Here is a 24,133-nt window from a genome sequence, read left to right on the forward strand (position 1 = left end):
TCCATAGTAGAACCCTAGATCTGTCACACCATGGCCCCCATTCCAACAGCACTGGGGCATGATGAAAGGGGCAGCGTCCCAGCACCTGTATTTGAAGCGCTTGTACCGCGGCTTCACCCGAAGGTAAAAATCGATCCAGCCTGCTCAAAACCATGTGCGCTGGTGTGTAACAAGTATAACCTCCCTCATCCGGATACATCACCTGCCATGTGTCTGAGTACCCCAGTTTGTCCATCACCCCTCGCAGTGTGTCTGTCATGTTCAGCTTCGAGGCAACCCTGGGAGGATGTCTATCTACTGTTGCATCTAGTAGACAATTGAAATCCCCCACCCATATCGTAGGGGTGCCTGTGAATGGCAGTAGGATAGCCTCTGACTGCAGAAAAAGTTGCGATCATCTATGATGGGGGCATAGGTGTTCATTTTTCATATTTCCTTACCATCTAATTCTGTGTTGACAGTAGCCATTTCTGTTTTAGATTTCATTTACAATTTCCAGATGGTGGACAGCTATCTTAGAACCGTAAATTAAAAACACAAAGGGCATATTTACAAGGGGATTGTGCCATGGAAACATCGCTTTTTAGGTCTCGCCTGAGCCAGCGCTTTAGCGCTGCTCTGGCGAGAGCTATAGAAAACGGGGATTTGGAAGTGCAATTGAGTGCTTTTCAGGCCCCCAACTACAGTGCATGTGCGCCGGGCGCGCGCACCATGTGCGCCGGGCGCGCGCACCATGTGCGCCGGGCGCGCGCACCATTTGGCAGCCTGCGTGTACATTTCACGGGCGCTTTGATGTTCTCAGTCAGCCGCGCGGCCACTGTGAACATCAAAGCGGCCGTGAAATGATTACTTCCACAAGAGAAACTTTTGCCACCGCCTCCCTTATCCCACTTCCTGCTTGTTCTCATTGTAAATTCAATCCAAATCATTTCCTTTACGATTCCATACGTATTTCTTCACTATCCCCTCACATGTTTTATGATTTACTTTCTAGTGCTTGCCATTAGAAAAGCATGACTACACATCCCAAAATTCAATACTACGCTGATTTTTTATTTATTTATCGCGAACTCGACCCGAAGGTATCAGAGCGTTTTACATGAGCACCAGTTGCGTTAAACACTGACGCATTCATTTTGTTAGGCACAAAGAGATGCAGTCATCTGCCCAAAATCACAGGGTGTTGAGCATCCCTGCCGGGACTGGAATCTGATCCCCCAGCTTCCAAATTACAAGAAGCAACACATTACACATCACTGATGCAGCCACAATCTTCTCTGCACATGACACGCTAACGGCCGCAGCGAAGAATTAAAAACTCTCTCCAGCCCAAAAAATATGCCTTATATTTTTACTTTTAAAAAGGGAGACGTGATCAGGTCATCAACAGTTTTGCTTAAAGATGAGCCTCCTTCAAAAGGGCCTTGCCTTATCTGCGGCTGCCTTTAAGAGTGTTTTATAGTGGGATTACAAAGCTCTTTCGTACTGGAAAATAATTAATACAATACATATGCTCACGGCTAAATCTTCCTGAATATCAGCGCCACCCAAAAAGCACAGGTCTGCTTGGCTGTTACGCCACCTGGTGGTTGTAATGTGTTAGGAACTTTACAAGTAGGTTGAATTCACGGTACGGGGAAAAAATTATGCAAAACGTAGAAAAATATTTTTATGGCCTAACGTCCCCAATTTGAAGCTCTAATTAAAACGTTTCTTTTGTTTTCGGATCACCTATCTGCGTCACTGTTAACAACTCATCTGGACAAAAAAAAACTGAACACACGAAGGGTCACAAAAAACATAAGTACATTTTCGTATTTTTTTCAAATTAGAAAGGGGAAAAGCAGCATTACGCACGAGGAACGAGATAAAAGGCTTTAGATTAGTGAAAGGGGAGTCCCGGCATTCTACTTTGTAAAGGATACTGTGCAAGTAATGCCATGGTAAGAATAATTTTACAGTGTGTTATGGCGGGCTTTTATTGCCGCCAAGTTCACAATGCTGGTGGGCCGGCGCTTAATCCCTGGGCAGACAAAGGCCTAAATAAACACAGATCCTTCCCTGGGAAACAAGCATTTGCAATGTCATTAGATCTCGCATTTACACGAGTTTGAGCTATTGACATTGCAAATAACAATGCCTATTGGCATTGTCATTGCAATGCCAATAGCTTTAACTCGTGTAACTGCGAGACCTATTGCATTGCAAATGCTTGTTTTAACATTCCGGTGGCACAATGCCCTGCACCATATTTGAAAAGCAGTGTTAAGCAACCTTCCATGGCTAAACTCTACTTTGTAAATATGGTACCCTTCGAAAGGGATGTGCAATGGGTGTTGCAGTGGGTGTTCCACTGTAACATCCATTGCTTTTTGAGACTGCCCATGATTTACAAGAATGTGTAAATTTGAGGCAGTTCCAAAAACTAACACCATGCAAAGGCAGGCATTATATTGGTGCACCGAGAAGCAATATTTGAATTTCTCCTCGTTTTTGCACTTTTTATGTGTGCTGCATTCTGCAGCACTTATAGAAAGAGCAAATCACCTTTAAAGATTGTTTGTGTGCAGGAAGGCACACCTTCCTCCACATAAACAATCATTCCCTTCAACACAGTCACCTTTGCACTATGGCGCAAGGGTGTCTGTGTTGGCGCTACGCAGCTATTTTTAGCAGCAGCACAATGGAAAACACAGGCGTGCACCATATTTGTGTAAATAGGGCGCATCCCTGCGTTTCTTTCAAATGATGCAGTGTGGCACAGCAAAATTCGATGCAGTGCAGCACTGTGCCATTTCCTTGGGAATATACCACAAAGCATACACAGAATGGAGAAGCACGTATCCCGGTAATAACTTGCAGATGCTGGGACATAGCAAAATGAATTTTAAAATGTTGAAAAGGAGAGGGTTAGTAAGGGAAGTTCAGGGTGGAGAAGGATGGAGTGGTGGGAGGAGAGGAGGTTGACAGCATGGGGACAGTGGTACATGCAGAAAAGCTAGAAAGCCCAGTACCATTGTGCAACTGTCGGGCCCCACAAATGGAAAAAAATATATAAAGCTGAGAGGGACAGGCTGGCAGGAAAAGGAGCAAGGAAAGCCACGTGCTCCATTGAAGTGCTAAAGGGAATAAATTAGTCCACTCTAGTCAGCAGCAGAAGAATACTACAGTTGTCTTTAGGTCAAGACCTGAAGAGCTTTTGGACTCAGTTGGCTCGGCCCAAGAAATGGAAGAGTATATTGGTGTCTTTGTAACTGTGTGTTTTAATGTGTGTGGGTGAGTGTGCATGTATGTATATATAAGCAAATGTGGACACCTCTAGCTTCAAATGGGCATCCTCGTATTAAATAGATAAACCCATGACATCTTTCCTGAAATTTGGCAGCCATTTCGGGCTTTTGAAAGGCATCACTGTTTTCTGAAGGGACCAAGAAAGCTCAAAAAAGGAAGCTCAGGAGCCCACAACAGTCTCAACCAGGGCAAGACAAGAGTTCAAAAAGGAGGTTGGGGCAGAAAATAAAACAGATGTCTTTGATGTTGAGCTACTGGTGAAGGATTGTATTTCCAACAATGATGAGGTGTTTGATAAATAGTCTATAAAGTTTGCATAGTATAACATGAATCATCCCCTGCACAGACACCCTAGCCCAGCTCAAGACCGTCACAACCCCAAAGGACCAGTTCACAAGCCAGCTGCTACGCAGATGATTTACTATTATCCAAACACCATTGCAAGCAACTACAATGATGAAGTAGACTCACACAAATGATGTATACAATTAGAAGCACATACAGATCAGGTCTCCAAGATCTACCACTAATGGCTCAGCCATGACCAAACAAATTGAGAACAGTTCCAATGATACCAAGGATATTTTCACCATAGTAGAGGACTTCTCATCCCCTGCCGCTAGATCCAGGACTATAACAGCATCTCAGGACCTCTGCATCCAGCTTTCCAACTATTACAAAACCTGGTCACACGTAAGATGCACTACTAGAACACCCTTTATGCAGGGATAAACAAAATGTCACCAGAAGTCTGTAGACCATTGAGAACTCTACGGTAGGAATCGCTCACAACTTCACATGCCAGACTCATAAAACACAACATCTGAAGGAGATGCACTGGCTTCCCATGCACAAACTCACACAATTCAAACTCCTCACCCACACTTTCAAGGCATTACATATCACTAGCCCAGCATATCTCAACAATCGCATCTGTTTTCACAAACTTTCCAGACACCTTCGCGTGTCCACATTCCTACTTCTGCACATCTCACGCATAAGGAAAACTAGATCTGGTGGTTGAGCCTTTTCTAACATCACTCTTAAAGTATGGAATGCCCTCCCACTAGACTTAAGAGCATTCTATTCACTTCTTGAATTCCGTCGGAAGCTGAAGTCCTGGCTTTTTGAATAGTTTCATTAGGCCCTAGTTTTGGCTGGACTCACACCTGCTCCATGCCAGGATATTTTCTATGATGATAGTGTGCTGTACTAATCTGCATAACAAAAAGTATGCATTTCAGTGGCAGGGGAATCATTATTGTCAGAGTCATCATCCTTTAGGTCAATAGAGATGCATTTCATAATTGTAGTGTTGTTCAGTGTATAGCATTATGGTAAGATCTTTCACAAAGTTTCTGATTATTACTGACATAATACCCCACTTTTGTGGATGCAATAGTCATGACCGTGGATGCAGGTATGGCATCAAAATATATGACAGAACTAAATATGCGCACTGTCGTTTACTTAAATGTGGCTGATATAGAGATCTGCCATGATAAGTGGGTATGCAATTGTTACTTAACTAACAAGTACCCCTCTTTAATGTCTCCTCCGAGAAGGTGGCAGTACCATGCACTATCCCTAGAGATGCAAGAATTGTGGGTACTCCCACAATATCATTCCACAAGTTCTGTAATTCTAAAATGTGAATGGCATATCATCAGAGGTGTTGGTATGCTGCTTCTCTATGTTCCTATGTAAGTATTTTGTGCCTGAAAAGTGACTAATCAATTTAAGGTTCCATTTACACAATGTATTATCATAATTTGGCCCCTGCCCCAGAGCCACAGGGGTTGAATTTCTAACCCCTTGGTATAAGGACTTAGTTCAATACAACAATATGAATTAGAAATCCAGTTGGACTGCAACCCGTACACATCTCTCTGAGCAGTTTTGTGTAGGTAGTGTTTTCTGGTCACAATCAGTTTAACTGGATGAGTTCAGAGATAGATGGTGTAAGAAAATGCCTCGCATTACAAGGTAATACCCATTTTTCTGGACTAAAATTGTGCACCAGGGTGACTTCTGTCCAGTCTCAGGTATATGAGCTGTGACTCACTAAAATTAATTAATACCCAATTGGCATAGCCAATTTTCCAGTACCGCACCAATGGTATGGAAGGTGAAATGCCACCTGTAGATTAAAGCACATATTATGCCATCCACAAGGATAACTTGACTTCAGATGTACCTGTGCAGCCTGACTGCTGCAGCTCTTAAACCCAGTGGAAGACCTCTGAAAATAAAAAAAATTACAAGAAAGAACCCTCCTTTTGAATATTAGCCAAGTCCTCTTTAAGGAGCCCTTGTAGCATGCAAGGTAGGGTGCCTAGTATTTAAAAGTGTAGCATTTACAAATTTAAATTTGACATGTTTTCACAGTAACTAACCATTTTAAGCTACTTTCACTGTATATGGGCTCTAGTGGTTTCTTTAGGAAAAATTAAGTACACTTAAAATGCTGTTTAGGTAACAGTGATTTAGAATAAACTACAAAGTTTTTTCAACCACTATTATTAATATTTATTGAAAATCCAGTTAAATCATCAAATTGAATTTTTGACAAACCCACAAGAAAAGTAACTTTTATAAAGCAATACATTTCCTACCCGATGCTCTAGTACTCTCATTAACATTAGCCTGTGAGCAGCCACTCTTCCTGTCAGTGCTTTCCCATTGATAATGTGTGAAAACTACTTCTAGATGCGGGAATGACTTTGGCTTTTTAGAAGGAATAGCTGGGTATGAAGAATGTGACTCATCTTCGCAATGTAAGGACAGTTTGTTTAGAAATTTTATAAACTTCAACGGGGCCAGTGTGAAACATTCATTCATATTAAAGTGTAAAGTAAGACCAAGGGAAGAGAGGCCTTTTGATTCAAAGGCACACTATAGCCATTCTGGCTAGGGGTGGGCGGAATTTGCGTAATCGCGTTACGCAAATCTCCTCGAAACAGCAAAAAATCTCCGCGAATATGCAGAAATTCCGCGAACACGCGGAATTGCTTGTTCGCGATAATTTTTTCCTGTTCACAGTTGCTGTTTGCGTGCTCGGGGAGAAATATCTTGCAAACACGCATTTTGAGAACGCGAACAAGAAAAATTTTTGCGAAGTCGCGGAAAGCAGAATTTTGGGCAATTTCGCGCTCTCCGAAATTCCGCAAATTCCGCGAGCGGAACGGAATTTGCCACCCAGGCCTAATTCTGGCTCCATCTCAGTTGGACGTGGAGCTGGTCCCAGAATTCCTTTGGTATGGTTGAGGAAGAGGAGAGGGCTAATTGCCGTAGATACATCCCTGGGTGTCACATTTGCGTCCTCCAGGACCAGAAATGTTCAGCTATGTTGTATTTCACAAAGAATGGTGCACTGTAGCATAGTTTACAGTAAGGTAAACAAAATGTAATGCAAAAGAGGAAGGTGTTGGCCCATGGAAACCTTGTGCCTAGTGGAGAGGGAGTGCTCAGGAGTCTCTTTCAGCTACTATCTAGTGAATTGAACAAAACTGATACCCTACCCCCAGCTCCTCAGAACACATCTGGACCTGTGGAAGAGCTGAAGGGCAGAAGAGGAAGAAGACTTCAGTCTGTGACCTGTGTGGAATCCTGAATGGCTATACCTGCTTTAACGTATACCCAGGACTAGAAAGTGTACTCCAAGGGTCAGTTGGCTGACCTGTGTGTCTTCAAGGACATTAAAACCAACAAGAGGCCCTGTCCTGCAGTGAGCAGATACATTTGGACCATGGCTGAGCCCTGCTTGATGCCTCTTTTGAAGTGAGTCCTGAACCCTTAGTGTTGGCCCTAAAATCCTAGGAGTCTGAAAGGTGATCAAGGTGGAATTGCGTCTTAGAAAGATTTCTGACTGACAGACCTTTAGAGATTCAGCTCGACCTCGACGCAAAGAGATCTGATTTCCTGAGCACTTCATCAGACACAGTTTCCTGGTTTGCCCCACTGGACATTTTTGAGTTCAAAAGAAGAGACTGAGGGCCTGATTTAGATCTTGGCAGATGGATATCCTGTCCACTGAAATATAAACCCGTTGATATCCTATGTGATTTATATTTGGTGGACAGTTTATCCCTCACCGCTGTGATGGAGTAATCCATCCACCAAGATCTATATCAGGCCCTAAGTTGAATGTTGAAATCATAAGTGGATGATAGCATAATAGGTGTCGGGCCGGCAAGAAGACTTCGGCAGAAGTGCAAAATTAGAATTTTCTACCAAAATCAACAGACCTCAACTATCAGGTATCCGAGTGAGAGAGTACATCATTGGATACTGCATTCAACCTTGCTCCACTGGAGGATTTCGACTTCAAGAAAAAAAGGTTGACTAGGCCCTAGTGCTATGCTTAGCCAGCCTTGAGTGCATCATTGTAATCCACAACTTTTGTGTAGGTCTTGGTCTACAGTACACATATATATTATGCAGTTTCTTAGTGTTTTTTAGCCTAAAAGCTTTTTAAAACATCATATATCCTGCTCCCTGATTTGAATGTAATCATTTGTATAATTATTAATGTGTTGTGTTTGGACATTTTATAAGCTTTATTACTGCTAAATACCTATAAACTGTTCCTAAGTTAAGCTGTCTGCACTGAGGTGTAGCTACCAGGGTGTGAGATCAGGTTTAAATGACTGAATCTGTGTGTTCAACTTGACAAGTTTATGGACATAGTCCCTGTGGTAGACTAACATCCACCCCAATTAAAAATCCACTTTCTTACAATTGATATTCACATTTTACATTGTGATTTCTAAGGATTCGATTTGGTAGTTTTATTTACTGGATCCTCCACTTCAAGAATTGTGCACAATGCATATTATCCATTTTGCATTTACAATACAGTGTATACCCTGTTTGCAAACTGCAAAAATTTAGTTTTCTATAATTCATAGTATGCTATGTTTTTCCAATTTCATTAGGTGGTTTGAGATCCATTCAATAATTTTTTGGCTCATTTTTCGAACCATAAATCATTTGAATATCTCATGACTGCCCTAGCAAAATTATCTGTAAAACCTCTGGAATGCAGAGGTGCTTCAACATGCTGTACAAGAAGCAGAGTGGATTAACTGTCTGATATGTGGAGTATTTGTATAGCATAAACTTAGCCTGCATCATAGTGATGTTCACCTACTAGCCCTGCACTGATCACAACTTGGGGTACTGAACATATATCATCATCAAAAGTATCTTTATTCGGATATTAAAACATCCAGAAAAGAACAAAGTATTTACATATTTCAAATACAATAATATAAGCAATTCATCATAAAACATTAAGATAAAACATATCTGCTGGACCAATCCAAGATCTCAATAGCAGAGTTGGGCCTAAGATTTGTACTAAATTACAAATTCATAGTTTTTTTATAAAGTGCAGTGAGCTGACATCTATACAGGTAGGGAATACCAGCCCTTTAACAATAATTAAAATGCAGGATCGTAGTTTACATAAGATCAATCAAATTTAAACATATATCACCAATAGTTATTGTGAAGAAGGGAACATGTTTATAAACATTTTCAAGTCTATGGAAAGAGCTTATGAATTTGCATTGAATAGGGTGATAACCTACTTCTCTCTTTGATGTTTCCTGGATCACAGCAGGGGCTACTATTTTGCTATTATCTTTAAAGGTGGAGAAAGATATACAGTTTCCATACCTAGATTAACTATTTTTAGGCTTTAGTGAGCTTTTTATTTTGCCTGCAATATAAGAGCAAAGTTATAATACTTCGATCTTCACAAAAGTCAGAGACATTTTTTTAAATCGCTCATTGGGGTTAACTTTTTTCCCTGCAACTTCCCTCTGAGAGAGGCAGGCCTTCAGCCTCCAACTGATGAATACTTCGGAATTCACAAAATCCAGACAAGTTTCTGACATCACCCAAATGGGTAAACTCTTTCTCTCTGCAGACCCCTCTGAGATGGGAAGGCCTCAATCTACAGATAATTATCCTATAGTTTTCCAAGTAATCACTCCAGGCTTGCCAATGAAGCACCCTTCTAAGGAACAAAACTTCAAAAGAGCGGGGGATACTTCCAGCACAGAGCACACAGGATAAAAAAAGCTGACTGTGGCAGGGCTGTGATCTAGTGTCTGGAGTCCATGAAGACCATAGAACAGATACCCCTTGGTACAGAACTTTGTGTTATTGAAACTTTTTATTTTTTTAAAGTTGCCAACTTTGTTCTTTTCAGGTTGGTATAGTTAAAAATAAATTATGCAAAGTTATGAATGGTCATGTTTCCTAGCTTCACATTTACCAATTGATTAGCCATATATGTGCATGTACAAGCTACTTTATACAATCCTACAACTTATTTATGATTTTTTTTTCTGAAGTATATATTAGTTTTCCTTAGCAAGTGCTGTAAAGGTCTTGGACAACTTAAAAAACATTGGACAACTTCTGATGCAAACCTAAATGGATTAACAATGCACCAACACTATTTTATTCATATACTCAAGGTCAATACACACTTTTGAAATGTTCAGAATGTACTTGTAACTGATATATATATATATCACTTAGTTTTATTTTACATCATTGTCTTTCAATCGGAATTTTTAATATATAGTTTTAACTTCTTTATTCAGTTTTTAACTCTTTACTTTACAAACACTATCTAGCTTCCATATAATAGTTCCTCGTACTATGCATTTTTATGTGAATCCTCTTCTTTAGTGTACCACTCATAGACATTCTTTATCATTTTCTGTTCACAATTTAACATCAATTTTCAATAAATTCATCCATTCAATGTTTATCTGCTTTTCTGCTTGTCTCAGTGGTTTAAAGTTCTATCAAACCTGAAAGATATCGTTCCTAGACCCATGTTTCAGAAACATTCACTGTAATGGCATGACATATCCTCAATTGTGTGCTGCTTTGTTAAGAAGCATGCTTCCTATTAATTCTATTAAACTTCAATCTTTAACAGTCCTTATATACTGTTGTTTGTAGTGTATTTTACCCACATAATTCTCAATTATAATAACCTTTAGTTAGATTGTCATATATTTTCATTGTGAAATTGATGACGTTTTGCTTTTCATTGTTATATTTGATTGCAATTCATTGTTATGTTACATGTTATGTTAAAGTTATTCGTAGAGTGCGCTTACACCAGGCGGTTTCATGGCGCTGTGGACGGGATGCGGCAGTATTGTAGTGACAGACGCTTACTCGTATGCCTGAGAAAACAGAAGGGTTTTAAGGAGTGTTCTAAATTGGGTATAAGAAATTACTAATCGGAACTCCGTGGGAAGGGAGTTCCAGAATTGAGGGGCCAGGAGTGAGAATCTAAGACCACAGTGTTTTTTCCATTTGAAGGTGGGGATGGTGAGCAAGTTCAGGTGGGAGGAGCGAAGTTCACGTGAGGGGGTATAACGATGTATCATAGAGGAGATAAATGCCGGGCCGTGACCGGCCAGGGCTTTGAAGATGGTGCATCCCAATTTGAATGCATAGCTTTTGACCACCTGGAGCCAGTGGAGGCTCTTCATCAAGGGGCGGACATGTTGATGTCTGGGTTGATGGAAAATGAGCCTAGCTGCTTGGTTCTGAACCAATTGTAGGCAATGGAGCTGGTAAGCTGGGATGCCAACATAGAGTGAGTTGGCGTAGTCAATACGGGAGATGACCAGGGCCAGGAGAACTAGAGCTAGAGCCTCGGTGGTTAGGAATCTGCAAATTTTCTGGATTCTTCGTAGGTGAAAGAAGCAGGACGATACCACCGTGCTGATCTGAGATTTCATGGACAGATCTTTGCTTATTATGACCCCTAGGCTTTTTTCGGATTCTGCTGGGTGAGAAGGATTGCCTAGGAGAGGAGGCCAGAAGTTAACGTTCCAAGGATTGGAGGTGCCTCCGGTCAAGATCAGCTCAGTCTTGTCAGGGTTGAGCTTTAATTGATTAGCATACATCCAGTTACTAATGAGGTTCATGGTGGATTGAAAGTTGGAAACTGAGGTTGCAGAGGAGTCAATTTCGAACACCAGCTGAAGGTCGTCGGCGTAGTTAAAAGCAGCAACTTCACAGTTGCGTAAGGAATGTATCAGGGGCGACATGTATAGATTAAAAAGAAGGGGTGAAAGAGAAGACCCCTGGGGAACCCCGCAGGTCAGCCTAACTTTCTCAGCCAAGAAGCTGGCGAGACAGACTCACTGGAAACGATTGTTTAGGAAGGAGGAGATCCACCTCAGGGCCAGTCCCTGGATGCCAGCATTAGTGACACGGTCGATCAGGAGATCATGATCGACCGTGTCAAAGGCTGCCGACAAATCCAGAAGTACCAGGGCCTGGGTGAAGTTTTGATCGGCCCCCTTCCTAAGCTCGTCCATGACTGCTAGGATAACTAACTCCGTAGAGTGTGCTGGTAGAAATCCTGCTTCCTAGGGGTCAAGGAACTGTGAGTGTTCGATAAAAGAGCTAAGGCAGTTAGCTACATGAGCTTCTAGAATCTTACTAAGGTAGGGGAGTAACGAGATGGGGCGAAAGTTGCTGAATATCAAGGGATCGGCGTTGGGTTTCTTAAGGATGGGGACAATTTCGGCAAGTTTGAAGGTATCGGGGACCGTGCCTTGTCTGAGAGAGTTGTTGAGAAGCGCAAGTGGGGGGTCTGGGCAGGTAGAAAAAGCTTCTCGTAGAATGTGTGGGGGACAGCAATTCCTCTGTATTCCTCTTTCATACAGCTGCCTCACCATTCCTTTGTAAAGTAGTCCATGTAGTCATTTTATTTTAATATAGTCATTTACATCACAGGTTGAATATTTTCAAAGTGTTATTATTGTCCCTGTACACTGAAGAAATATTTTATCTCAATTTAAAATATATTCACAATTCGTGCAGTTTGGACAAGAATATATCCCTCTCCGTTGGGTGAAAATAACTGTATGACTTAGTTGCTTAGCAGATTTTAATGGGTGATTTCTTAAACTCACGTCATTAGAGTTTGTGAACAAAGTTCCTTTTAAAAGTATTTAATTCTGTGTCCTTTTCTATAATTTTACAATTTTTCTTAAAAGCATTTTAAATCAAATTTAGAGTTTTGTTCTCCTCAAAAACATCTTCTTTAACTCTTCTTTTTGATTCTCTGGCTTTGATTTTTCAGGTATACGTTTTTTAACCCAAAGATTTGGCTTTGTGGTAAACGTTTTTTAAAATGGCAAGGATGAGAACTTGTTGGTAAAAATAGATTATTTTTGTCTATTGGATTTATATATTGAAAGTCCACCTGTTTTCTACATTTTTCAATTTCACATCTAGAAATCAATTTCTGAAGTTTGCATGTTGCTGTAAATATTATCCCTGAAATACCCTGGGGCATTTGTAAATCATTTTCTAATTTCTGTTTTGATCCTAACCAGATCAGAAAAATATCATCAATATATTCGCTGTAAATATTAATTTCTTGAGACAACCTCTAATTGTGCAGTATATATTTACCTTGATAATATTTCATGAAAAGGTTCGCCCTTTGAGATGTTTTGTTCATTTCCATTGAATTTTCTAAAATGTTTAACAGAAGAACGTTTTCATCCAATCTTCTTAATATTACTGTTTTAGTACTTTTCATTTCTCTTAAAATAATATGTCTGTATAGAAAGTACACGATCCATTATACATACACTATATTTGTAATCATCTTTCATGCAAATTATATTTCTTTATAAACGTGTGGCCTCCTAAACATATGCAGAAATTCCTTTCACTATTAATCATAATCTGGAACACCTAATCCACCATGGGTCACGGGTAGGTGAAAGTTTCTGAGGGCCGCCCTATGTCTATTTGTGCCTTCTATCAATACCTGTAGGCTTGATCTACAGGTCTAAAATTATTCTGGGGTTTCATGTAATTGAAGTGTTTTCATTTTGATGATAATACATTCTACCTACCCTTTCCCAGCTATTATTTTATGTTTTTGTTCTTTGCTACTTCTCCTGCCACCTGCCCAAGGGTGTAGCTTCATAGATTGCTACTAGACCTACCTCTGCAGTTGGCAAAAAAGGGTTCGTTCAGTTAGATCATGTAATTTATCAACTGTATAGAGTGCAAAGAACGAGGCATGCAATATAGTTGTGGCTTTAATAAAAGTGTAAAATAATGTTTTGAATTAATTCCACTGATTCACAATATAGCAAAAGTTACTGGACTTGAAACTTGAAGAATTTATTATTAAAAAGGTGCATTTTTTCTCAGCAGTGGTACATTAACATATTATTTTAATCGCTCATTTTTAGAGGATTTAACTGCTGCATGATGAGCATAAAGTGAGATTAGTGCGCCTCAGTTTCACAACACATCCACTACATAGGAAAGTGTATGTGATTTGAAACATGTAATGCACTATAAACGTTGTAACTAGATCAAGCTATGCAAAATGCACTATTATTCAAATAATGTTTCACCATATTGTCGCCATGAAATGGGATCCTTCTCACACTGTGGTCAGTTTTTCTGTGTTTAGTTTAATAGCTAGTTGTTGCAGTGCATTAAAAGGATGCTAGTCAATAGTGGCTTGAAAAAAGTGCAACATGACGTTCCATTACATTTCCTTATTTTTCAATATACTGCTGTTCATTGGTTTAAGTTGCAACAAAATAATACCGGAACAGAATTCACCCTACTAGAAAGTAGTGCTGTTTTTAGCTGAGGTTTGTGCTGCTGCTAAATGAAAATATTAAGATCATAGCATTGTTAACAACTTAGCCACTTGAAGTCCCTCATCTAAGATTGTCTTCACTAAGATGTTGCCACTGTAACTTCATGTCGATGTATCAGTTATCTTAGATGATGGGATTCTATTCACAATCATTGAGTAATACTTGAGATAGACTTCATTAGTTCAATCCCCATTATATATTGGTTTAAGACTGTAAAATGATTTACTGTTTAATTGTAATGGTTTTATTACTTTCAAATGTGTCACACACTCACCTCTTCCACTAGATTTCGTCATAACATTGAAGTACCGATTTTTCTTTTCTTTGGCATTTTTTAGACTGGGTCTTGCCTGGAGGTGACTGAGTGGATTTTGAGGTTTTTATGACTTTGCAAGAAAGAGAACTGATATATTTGTTCATAATTGTTCATGTTCAGAAAATGTAGAATGAACAATGAAATGGAAAAATCACTCACTAATAAGCAGTAACAAGCCCCGTTAAAGAAAGACATGTAATTAATGAATTCTAGGAATCACCATGATAATAGGGCAACCGGGAGATTGTCCTCTCAGAATGACACATATTATTGAACGTAGGAGTCCCTCCAATGCTTTTGCATGAACTGATTTGCTGAATTCTGCCCAGAAAATAAATTCCAGCACTTTTGCAAAACTGAAATCTACTTTCAAGTAAGTTCCAATTTCAATTAATCTAAAACACAATGTTTTTTTTTTTCTTTTCAGATGCCTTTGTTAAATAGTCAGAATCTCAAAGGGCATCGAGAACTGAGACTAGCCCACTTAGTTCTAAGTTCTCTGACAATGGGTTATGTATGGCAAGAAGGCGAAAATGGCACAGTAAAGGTAAGCTATCAGTTTCGAGGCACGTGTTTTGCTTTCATTTGTGTTCAAAACTGCACTTTCTTGTTTCTGAAATTCCCAATCAGTAGACAATGCAGCTGGTTTCTATTTAATAAATGGATGGCGCTTAAAAAATAGAAACATGTTCCTTCACAGGGATGGCTACTCTGATAAGGCTTAGAGCAATGAAAAAGGGTAACAGCATTATTACCATTTTATTTTTATTTTCTGCGGGGCTGGTGGCTCAGGGAGGAGGAGTGGTTTGTACACACTAAGGGCGCACATCTGCTTGGCCAGCCGTCTTGGCCCAGCCAAACAGTCATGCGCACGTTGCATATTCCCCACCAGACACCCTGGTTGGGAACATGCACAGATTCCCTGTTCCCCCGTCTGAGCGCCAATCTATGGCGCTCAGATCAATCACAATTTCAGCATTGGGATTGGCTTAGGAGAGCCTGTGTGCTTCCTGCTTCATCTGGACTGGAGTCAGGAAGAGAAGAGAAGCGGAGACGACGAGGAGTTTAAAAAATATTTTTCAACCGCCTCCAGCCCTCCTCACCGCCCCCCCCCCCCGCACACACCCTCCCATGGATACCTGACCTGATGCCCAAAACTTAAGCTGTCCCACAGGGATGCTTATTGGATCTGCATGCGTGATTTATGCCATGCTCTTTTGCCATGTCAAATAACTTTAAACAAAGGTGTTAACCCTAACGTCAACATCATAGGTTAAATCACTGTAGTAGGATTAAATCACAATAACTAGGTTTCATGAATTGAGAGTATTGTCCCACTTGTTTTATTCTGTAAACAGAATTGTAGAAGGGAATTTGTGCAGTACCAATCAGTGTTTTCTCAAATTGGTTACCTCTAATGTTGTAATAATACCTTTTTACTTTCTCAAATGTGTGACTCTGCCTTGCAATTCTACTTATGTTCAAATTTACTTTCCATTTAAAAAGTTGACTAATAATATTGCCACTATGTGTCAAAAGTACATGAAATTTTGACACAACTTGAGCATATCCGTCTAAGTGTCAGCTTGCCAAGTTTTGTGCAGATCATCTGGGGGAAAAAATGAAAAGGGAGGCAAATGAAGAACTGTGTCTCTTTTTAACTACCCAAGGTAATTCTGCTCACTGGTACTGCACAGTAAAAAGTATGTACACATATAAGGCACCACTGTACACTAATTTGAAAGCAGAAAAAGCAAAAAAGTATGATATAAGCAAGAAGCTGATCAGAAGTGTGTGATAAAACAGATTTTTGGTTAGACGGAGGGCCTGGTAGGATGTTTAGATGGCTGAGCAGAGAGTTTGGCTACAGGCCAAACCTTGGTACATATTTACTAGGAAATTATGCAGCACAGCAAGCCATGTCGTTGCGTCGAGCTACGTCATCACAAAATGAAAGTGCCATGATGCGTTGTATTTACAGCAATAAGATGAATCCCTGTGCTTTCCTCTGCACTAGCGCACAATTGGCTGCCTAGCGCCAACACCGGCACCCTTGCACCCTGGTGTAAGGGTGCCTGCATAGCAGGGATGATGTAAGGAACACATTCCTGCCCATCAACAATCATTGAGGGCATTTCCTTCTTCTATGTGTGCTGCAGAATGCAGCACACATACAAAGAGCAAAAAACGAGGAGAAATGGAGATATTTCTTGTCGTTGCGCCACTTTGCCGCCTACCCTGGGGAGACATTAGTTTCTGGCACGGTCCCAGGATTATGAAACCTTGTAAATCTGGAAATGCATCAGAATGCATTGGTGTTGTGTGGAAACACCCATAGCAACACCCATGAAATGCCCCTTTGACGCAGACTAATGTGTAAAAGGGGGCCACGTTTACAAGGCCATTTAAAACCACCCTGGATGGCTTTGCATGGCCCTGCAAATATGGCCCAGTTTTGTGCACCTCCGGAGTGTCAAAAAATGTGGCACTCCGGTGGCTCAGTGGCCTTTTAAATATGCCCCTTTTGTCCAACCAATGTGTTACATGGTCAAGGGGGGAAATTAGGACAGTGACACAGGCCAGAGCCTGTATCCAACTCTTGTGGGCACTGACAGAGACTGTGCATGGCAGGGGAAGAAGGTATGGCCAGTTGTGCATATGACCTGCCTATTTGAAAGGGCCTGTATCCACCCCCCATCGCCTATAGCCTAAATGGGTGTGCGGCTAGGGGTGGATGCACTGACAGGTAGGTGCAGGCCATCACAGCTGACCAGACTCATCATATAAGTGATGGGCATTCAAACTTGTCTGTGCACTGGCAAAGGGTGTTTATCGCTGTGGCTGAATGCCGGGTAGTTGGATGCAGGGCCTGGCTACAGAGCATGTTTTGAGCCTCTGCCGTTCACAAACTCATCGGTTGGGGTAGAACACCAGCATTATAGCAGCCCATAATGAGAACGTATGTGCATTTATGTCCTTCCCTTATCATTCCTACATTTAATTTGCCATGTGTATATGGATAGTTTCATGAACAAAAAGCTACAAATCTAAAAGTGAGCAATACAGTTTGAAATCTGTAGTGCAGCAGAGCAGGTTTGAATTTCAATCATATTTACACCCTTTACCCTGAATCCATCAGTTCTGAAAACTATACTGAGACTACAAGTTTACACCTTTTCGAAAACAATGCTGATTCCGGAAGAGCTTCCTTTGCTTCTTCACATGCCTTTTACAGTTTGATGTTTTAAAAAACAAAATAACTAATACATGTATCATTATATTTCAATATAGCACCAGCTTTACCAGCTTAAGATATACAAATATTATCACAATTTCTGTCCATCTTTGATATAGTATGCGAGGGAGAGCGAAGGCCATGATTTTGACGGAATGAGAAAGACCAGTCACATTTAAGAGTGTTGGATATTTGTTTTTGAGAAATAGGTCTACTATAGAGCACATAGGGCAGATTTACAAGCCCCTTGCGCCACTTTTGCGTCACTTTTAACATGGGAAAAGTGACGCAAAAGTGGCGCAAGGGGCTTGTAAATATGCCCCTTAGTTTTGGGGGGGAAAGTACGTTGTCGTGGAAGGTTGTTGTACGATTGAAGCTATTTTGGGAGGGTGCTGGGGAAATGATCACAGCAGTATTTGAGAAAACCATCAATAAATCTCAAGTTGCCTCCAGGTAGCTGGTATAAGATTAGCTTTTTGAAAAAGCATGAAATATGCTCCATAGTGACAGAAAACGAAAGTATTACAGGTGCATATCAAGTTGAAGTCACCATTTTATTTTTGCACATCATAAACCAATGAAAAAAAATTATCAAGCTCATTTCTCATATTCAAAAGTTGTATATCTGGTTATATAGTCATTATACTTTTCAATCCTTCATAGATGTCCAGAACATATTTGAAAAATGATACAAAGACGACCCACATATCATAAAGATAGTACGTTGAAATATTGAATAGTACTTGTCTTAGCCCCGTGGTTCCAGAGCGGCAATCTTCTTAAATCGTGCATCCAAATGCACCATAATATAGTTTTGGTGAGAGTACAAATGATTACTTGAACCAGTATTAGAAGTACACAGCCAGCTGGGCAGGAGTCCAGCTTCCTTTGGGTTAATGATGAAAAAGTAAATCTTTCAGGAGGATACATTACAATGGGCATGTGGGGCGTAGCTGAAGATCAGAAGCTGGTATCCCAGATTTTGGGTACAGTACAGGGATAACACAGATTGATGCTCTTACATTTTCAAAGCATAGGGGAGTTCATGTGAAATTTCAGGATGAATGTGCTCTGAAAATGACTTATTTTTACCCCTAGATGTTTATTGACAGATTGGGGCCGGATGGCAGGGCATTTAGAATGCAGGCCACTAAGAATGTCTCTTTGGTTATACCCTGTTGGGATAGAAAAGTCTCTTGCATGGTGATGGACATGCACCCCCTGTCCTGAGTGCCCCAGCCTCAATGCTATCCATATTCCTGGTGGTGATTTTTGCTGCTATATGAAAACATGTCTGAGTGTGTGCCATGAAATAGGCCTGTCTTACGGATTGCGGTCTTGTTGGAATGGGAGAGGTCCCCCCAAAGGGCAACCTTCATAGTGGTGAATGGCTATTGACTTTGCCAGGAGTTATACAGCATGGTTGTGGTGGTGGCAGCATATCATGTAGTGATTAGTAGACGTGAACAGGCTTTTTAACCAGTATCACTGGAGTGAGGCCTACAGGCTTACTCATGTAAAGTACTACTGTGTGCCTAACTGGCAATTGGCCTACATTATGTTTGTATGTAGTGCTGTGAACCGCATGTGTGTTGTATGCATGTGCTAGGAGTATATGTAGCTGTGATTGGTACAAAATATGGAAGGTTCTGGGTTCCATTTTGGGAGGACCACAGCTGACTGGAGGGGAATGTGTAAGTAGAAGAATACCCCTAGATAGATTTGTGAATTGCTGCGTTCCTGTGAGCTGGGAGAGACGTACACTGGAGGAAGGAGAGCCCGGCTTTTTAGTGCCCTACAAATGGTGCTCTGTGATTCAGAGAGAGGTCTCTGGAAAGAGGCTTGGACACATCTGAGGAAGGAGATGGGGCTGATAGGAGAATCATAAAGAGTAGGGTTGGACCCTGGGGTAATCCTTTGGTACACATAACACTGTGGCTAATGTTTATGTGTGAGCTTCTAATCACTCGCATGGAATGTGCTGTGGGGCGATCTGATATGGAGTTACTCCTGCTTTCTCGGGAAAAGGCAGGACACATGAGTGGGCACTTCAAAAGGAAGCAGAGCCCCAACATAAACTTTACAGACTAAGACCCTAAATCACATTGGGTGTCAAGTAATGGACTATAAGAAGGGGAGCTCAAGGCAGGCCAAATTGTCAACTGCCATGTAGGGCTGTGAAAGAAGGACAAAGGCTGCAAGATGTCTGCCTATGGCCAGTACTTGGAGTTAAGGCCTGCCTCCTTCTTTCCTTTCAGAGTGCAGGGCAGAGACATCAGACGCACCAATGTTCAGTGGTGTACTAGAATGGCGGGAATGGAATGTAATCATTAATAGTTTAGGTGCACAATTTACTAAAAAAGCTGCAGCAATATGCAAGATTCTTAAAGCAGTCAGTATAAGTCAATATTGAGCCTGCTAAAATTGGAATAGATGCCCATCTGGAGTGGGTTATAATACACAGTACCGTTAGAGCGCCTCTTCCTGGGATGGGATACCAGGAATGGCCCAATAGAACCTTTTTCATCTGTAGGAGACTGAGTGTGCCTTTCGGGGCTTTTGAGAAGGCTCGTCTTTCCTTCCTAGTAGTGACTCACTCCAGTACAATCCATCAAACATCAGGCAACAGTACCAACAAAATGGTCTTGAGGGTTCCATGGTTCAGAAGTAAGAGGGTGGCCCAGCCCAGCCTCTTCTGGGCTCTGATAGGTGCAGACGGGCCCGCCCTTGGCCTTGGTGCGGCCTGTGTATGCCTGCGCATGTCCCGTGCTACGGGAGATCAGGGAAGGCTAAGAGGCATCGAGAGGGCGGTCTCTGCCTGTGGCACCCCTGATGGAATGTTGGGGGACTGTGTCCCACCCCAGCTGGAAGCCACAGGAGTCTGGTTCAAATGGGGGCCTCGGACAACCATTCAAACAAATCCCCTGCTGCCGGAGTGCAGGAAAGGCTATGAGGCGTCAGGAAGGCTGGCTCTGCCTCCCGCACCTCCGGTGGAATGCTGGGGTACACAGGAGTTTGGTGCAAATTAGGGCCTGGGATGGCCCTTCAAACAAATCCCTGTGCCTATAATCTCTGCTTGTGGATCATTATGATGTTTGTTATTAAACATGGCACAAACCACAGGCATGTACAATGGGATCCTGGCAGGAGATCACTAATTTAATACATTTTGGATAAGATAACAATTGGCCACTACAGAAATGCCACAGTTATAGACAGCCAGTTGCCTTTAACCTGACCAATCTTGTTCAGATTCTGTCAAAGAGCAACTCAGAGAGGGTTGTTGTAAGTGAGTAAGGAAGGGGTGAGAGCGCTTAGTAATGTAGTATCTTAACATTTGAATGTTGTACATTTAGATTTTGTGATAGAGCCACTATTTCCAACATTGACAGGTTTTGTTAAATAGGTGGAGTTGTGCCATGTCCACCATGACGAACAGGGTATAATGAATCTCTGAGCTAACCTGGTCCTCTGTGGCCTGCAGCAGTTGACAGACCACATAGAGCTAGAGTGGCTAATATCTGCTGAGTCATATTTCATGGGGGCATTTTCCTGTTTTACATCCCTTTCACTGTGGAGGTAGGCAGTGGTGAGGAATAGCTATAGTTGCTAACGTCTCTTGCAATTGGGCAAGATAAAGGGGTCACAAAACAGCTCATTTCTAGTGGGCACAGTGGAAGTAAACAAAAAGGAGCATCTGTTTGCTGCTACCTTATTTTTTTTGTTAAAGAATCCACCCTTCATCCAGGGGCTCAGAAGACCTTCCTGGCTCCTTAGAATGACTGGGATGTGTATTTGAAATGAAGCATTGGTTTAAATTTGAATCCCCGACTCTTGGGTATGGCAGAGGGGCACATGCGAAGGGGCAGGTGTTAGATGCCAGTAGTCTTAGTTCAGAACGCTGCCTCACTCTTAGATGTATGGTGGGAGGGGCACAGAAGAACTTCACAGCCCTTAGTAGAAACTTGAAGAGTCAGTTGAAAAGAACACCAGGCCCAAATTTAAATCCTGTTCATCTTTGGGGGTGAAAGCACAAAATACTTTTTTCTTTAAAATCCACCCCTCACATTGATTGGGTGAGGGGGGGCACCCAAAAACCTGTTAGCTCTTAGTCAAGGCTAAGAACGTTTGTAGAGACAGGGTCGTTGTTGGCTGCCCATTGGAGAAATGTATTATTAAATCTGTCCTTTTGGCAAAACCACGGTTCATTTTACCCCTAAGTTCCAGATTAGGCCAGTAGGGCTGTGGAGAAACAGCCTATATTAATTTCTCTCCTGCCTGCCATACAGTGGCTTGACTTCTAATGCGCAATTCATGAAATTCATAACAGTTCACAATACTATTTGCTATGAGTAAACTGGAACAATGCTTTTTTGCTTTTACGGGATATTCTATTTTCATTGATTATGTTGAAGTGCTTTCCCATAAGGGTTTCAAGTAAAATGTTGATTTGAATGTGTAAGTATCATTTTCATTTAATTTCCATTTTATATGATGCCATGCAAATCTGATTTATGCTGCTGTTATGAAGTAGGTAGCAAATTAGAAATTTTATTTCATACCAAAAGTAACCAGACTTGTTCCTTTAGATGTTAGTTCCATGGTGTGATATTAAATTTGATAGACTATAAATTACTAGTAAAATCTATAGCTCATTCTTTATTTGCCTATATAATAATTAAAGCACATACATCATACATTAAGCAAATAAATATATATATGTATTTAATGATTCATGTCTTGTAGGTGTTACCAAGAAATCTTGCCATTCCCTATTGGGAAGTCTCCCAGATTCTTGGATTGCCACCAATCTTGGTGCATGCAGATTTTGTGTTGGTTAACTGGAAGAAAAGGAATCTTGATGGGTGAGATGCGTTTACATTCAAATACAAGATCTAGTATCATTTGCTCAAAATTGGATTCAAAACTGTTTTTTGTCTGAGTGTGAAAGGTAAACTAGCATAGGATCACAAAATCACACAAAGTGCAATTTTGCCCATAAAGACAAAATATATTGGAGGCTTCATAGCTATATCATATTAATAACAATTTCTGTAGGAAAACACCTCTATTCCATGCACTTTATGACATAGGCACTTTCCCCAAAACCACACTAAAACATCCTAAATGACAGGACATTAACCCTCACCTTAAACATAGCACGAGCCCTTTAAACACCCTAACTAGTATATTTATACTGGTAAACCTTACCATTGCAGTAGCCCTAATACTAACTTTAATCCAAATTCTACCTCAAACCCTAGCAGCACTTGTAAACTAACCTTAACTCAAACTCTAACACTAAATGTAACCATTTGCTAACTTGCCCTAACACTGACACGGCCTAGCACATCAACCAATCTTCTGTTATAGAGCAGAAATGATAAAAAAGAAAAAATATTTGTACTTGTTTGATCGATTTTTTCATTAATATTAAGAATAAGTGTATGTTAATTTGCACTAATCGTCTTTCTTTTCTTCTGAATGATATCTTCATTTTCACGTCAGTCACAGTATCTCTCCCCATCCATCAAATACATCAGCCTGGAGAGCATTCTTAATTGTTTTCTAATTAGCTATTTTTTAAGATTTGACTTTTAAGCTTTTAGTGACGATGGGCAGCAATTACTCCATGCAGGGTTTGATGCAATTCTGTTCAGTAGTGGTTGAGAAATTAACAATTTAAAACATTTCGGGTGGGTTTGAATGGTTAAAAAAAAATTGAGATACCAGATCTTATAACAGATGGTCTAGAACCCAGATTTGAGGACCAGCTGTTAACCAAACTGTATAAAATAAGTAAATCGTATTGGACAAGAAAGCTTCATCTATAGTCATCCATTTCGGGTCCACTGACCAAAAGAAGGTTGTGGACCCAATGCTCTTCGGCTGGCAGTGATTTGGGGAAATGTTGTGAATGCTATAACAGGACTCAGATAACAAATCCCAATATCTGAACAATGTAAATCAGGGTTGGTTGGGGAGCCCTGGCTCAGGTGAAGCTGTTCCAAGAGATCCCCTGTGGTCAAAAATGTTTTTTTTTAAAATCGTTACCGTAGGGTATCAAGTTAGTACAACGATTTAGCAGACTTGGGGCAGATATTCTAACTTTTCATACAATACAGTGCAGCAACCTAAGTTATCAACTAAGATGGTTCTGTTTACCTTTCTACATGCCCTGATGCATGTTAGACTGCCACGAGCCAACACACACACCCTTGCACCATAGTGCAAAAATGTATGCATGATGTCAAGGGTACGTTTTGCACTGGAGGGGTACAAAGCCCTATTCTTAGACATAGATTAACACTTTTATCACTTTGAATGTGAGTTGTACATTGAAGAAAACAGGCAAAGTTTGAAAAACTTTATCGCAGTTTCAAAGGGGAATTTGTATATCACAAAATCTTGTCTACAAATGTTATAGATAGGGCTTGTGTCAAAACACGAGTGGCTGCATGAGAAAGCCCATGTGCCACCTACCATACATCCCTTGACCAAAGTAATGCAAGAAACACTTCACTAACCGAAGCTCTGTTTCCTAGAGAATAAGACTGTTGCTCTGCCCTGTGTTTTTATAGAATCGTAGCCAGTAATGGG

The 24,133-nt window shown here is 40.9% G+C and overlaps 1 protein-coding gene across 1 annotated transcript in view; it reads left to right on the plus strand.

Annotated features, from left to right (window-relative positions):
* The window catches only part of LOC146785048 (indoleamine 2,3-dioxygenase 2-like), a 277,794-nt gene that overhangs the window by 122,986 nt on the left and 130,675 nt on the right, over nucleotides 1–24,133 (plus strand). The window contains exons 3-4 of the mRNA XM_085633495.1: nucleotides 14,726–14,845; nucleotides 22,280–22,398. Of these exons, the coding sequence (XP_085489621.1) occupies nucleotides 14,726–14,845; nucleotides 22,280–22,398 (239 nt within the window). The remainder of the gene's footprint in view (nucleotides 1–14,725; nucleotides 14,846–22,279; nucleotides 22,399–24,133) is intronic.

This window comes from Triturus cristatus, chromosome 11 (genome assembly GCF_964204655.1).
Source record: "Triturus cristatus chromosome 11, aTriCri1.1, whole genome shotgun sequence".
Lineage (NCBI taxonomy): Eukaryota > Metazoa > Chordata > Amphibia > Caudata > Salamandridae > Triturus > Triturus cristatus.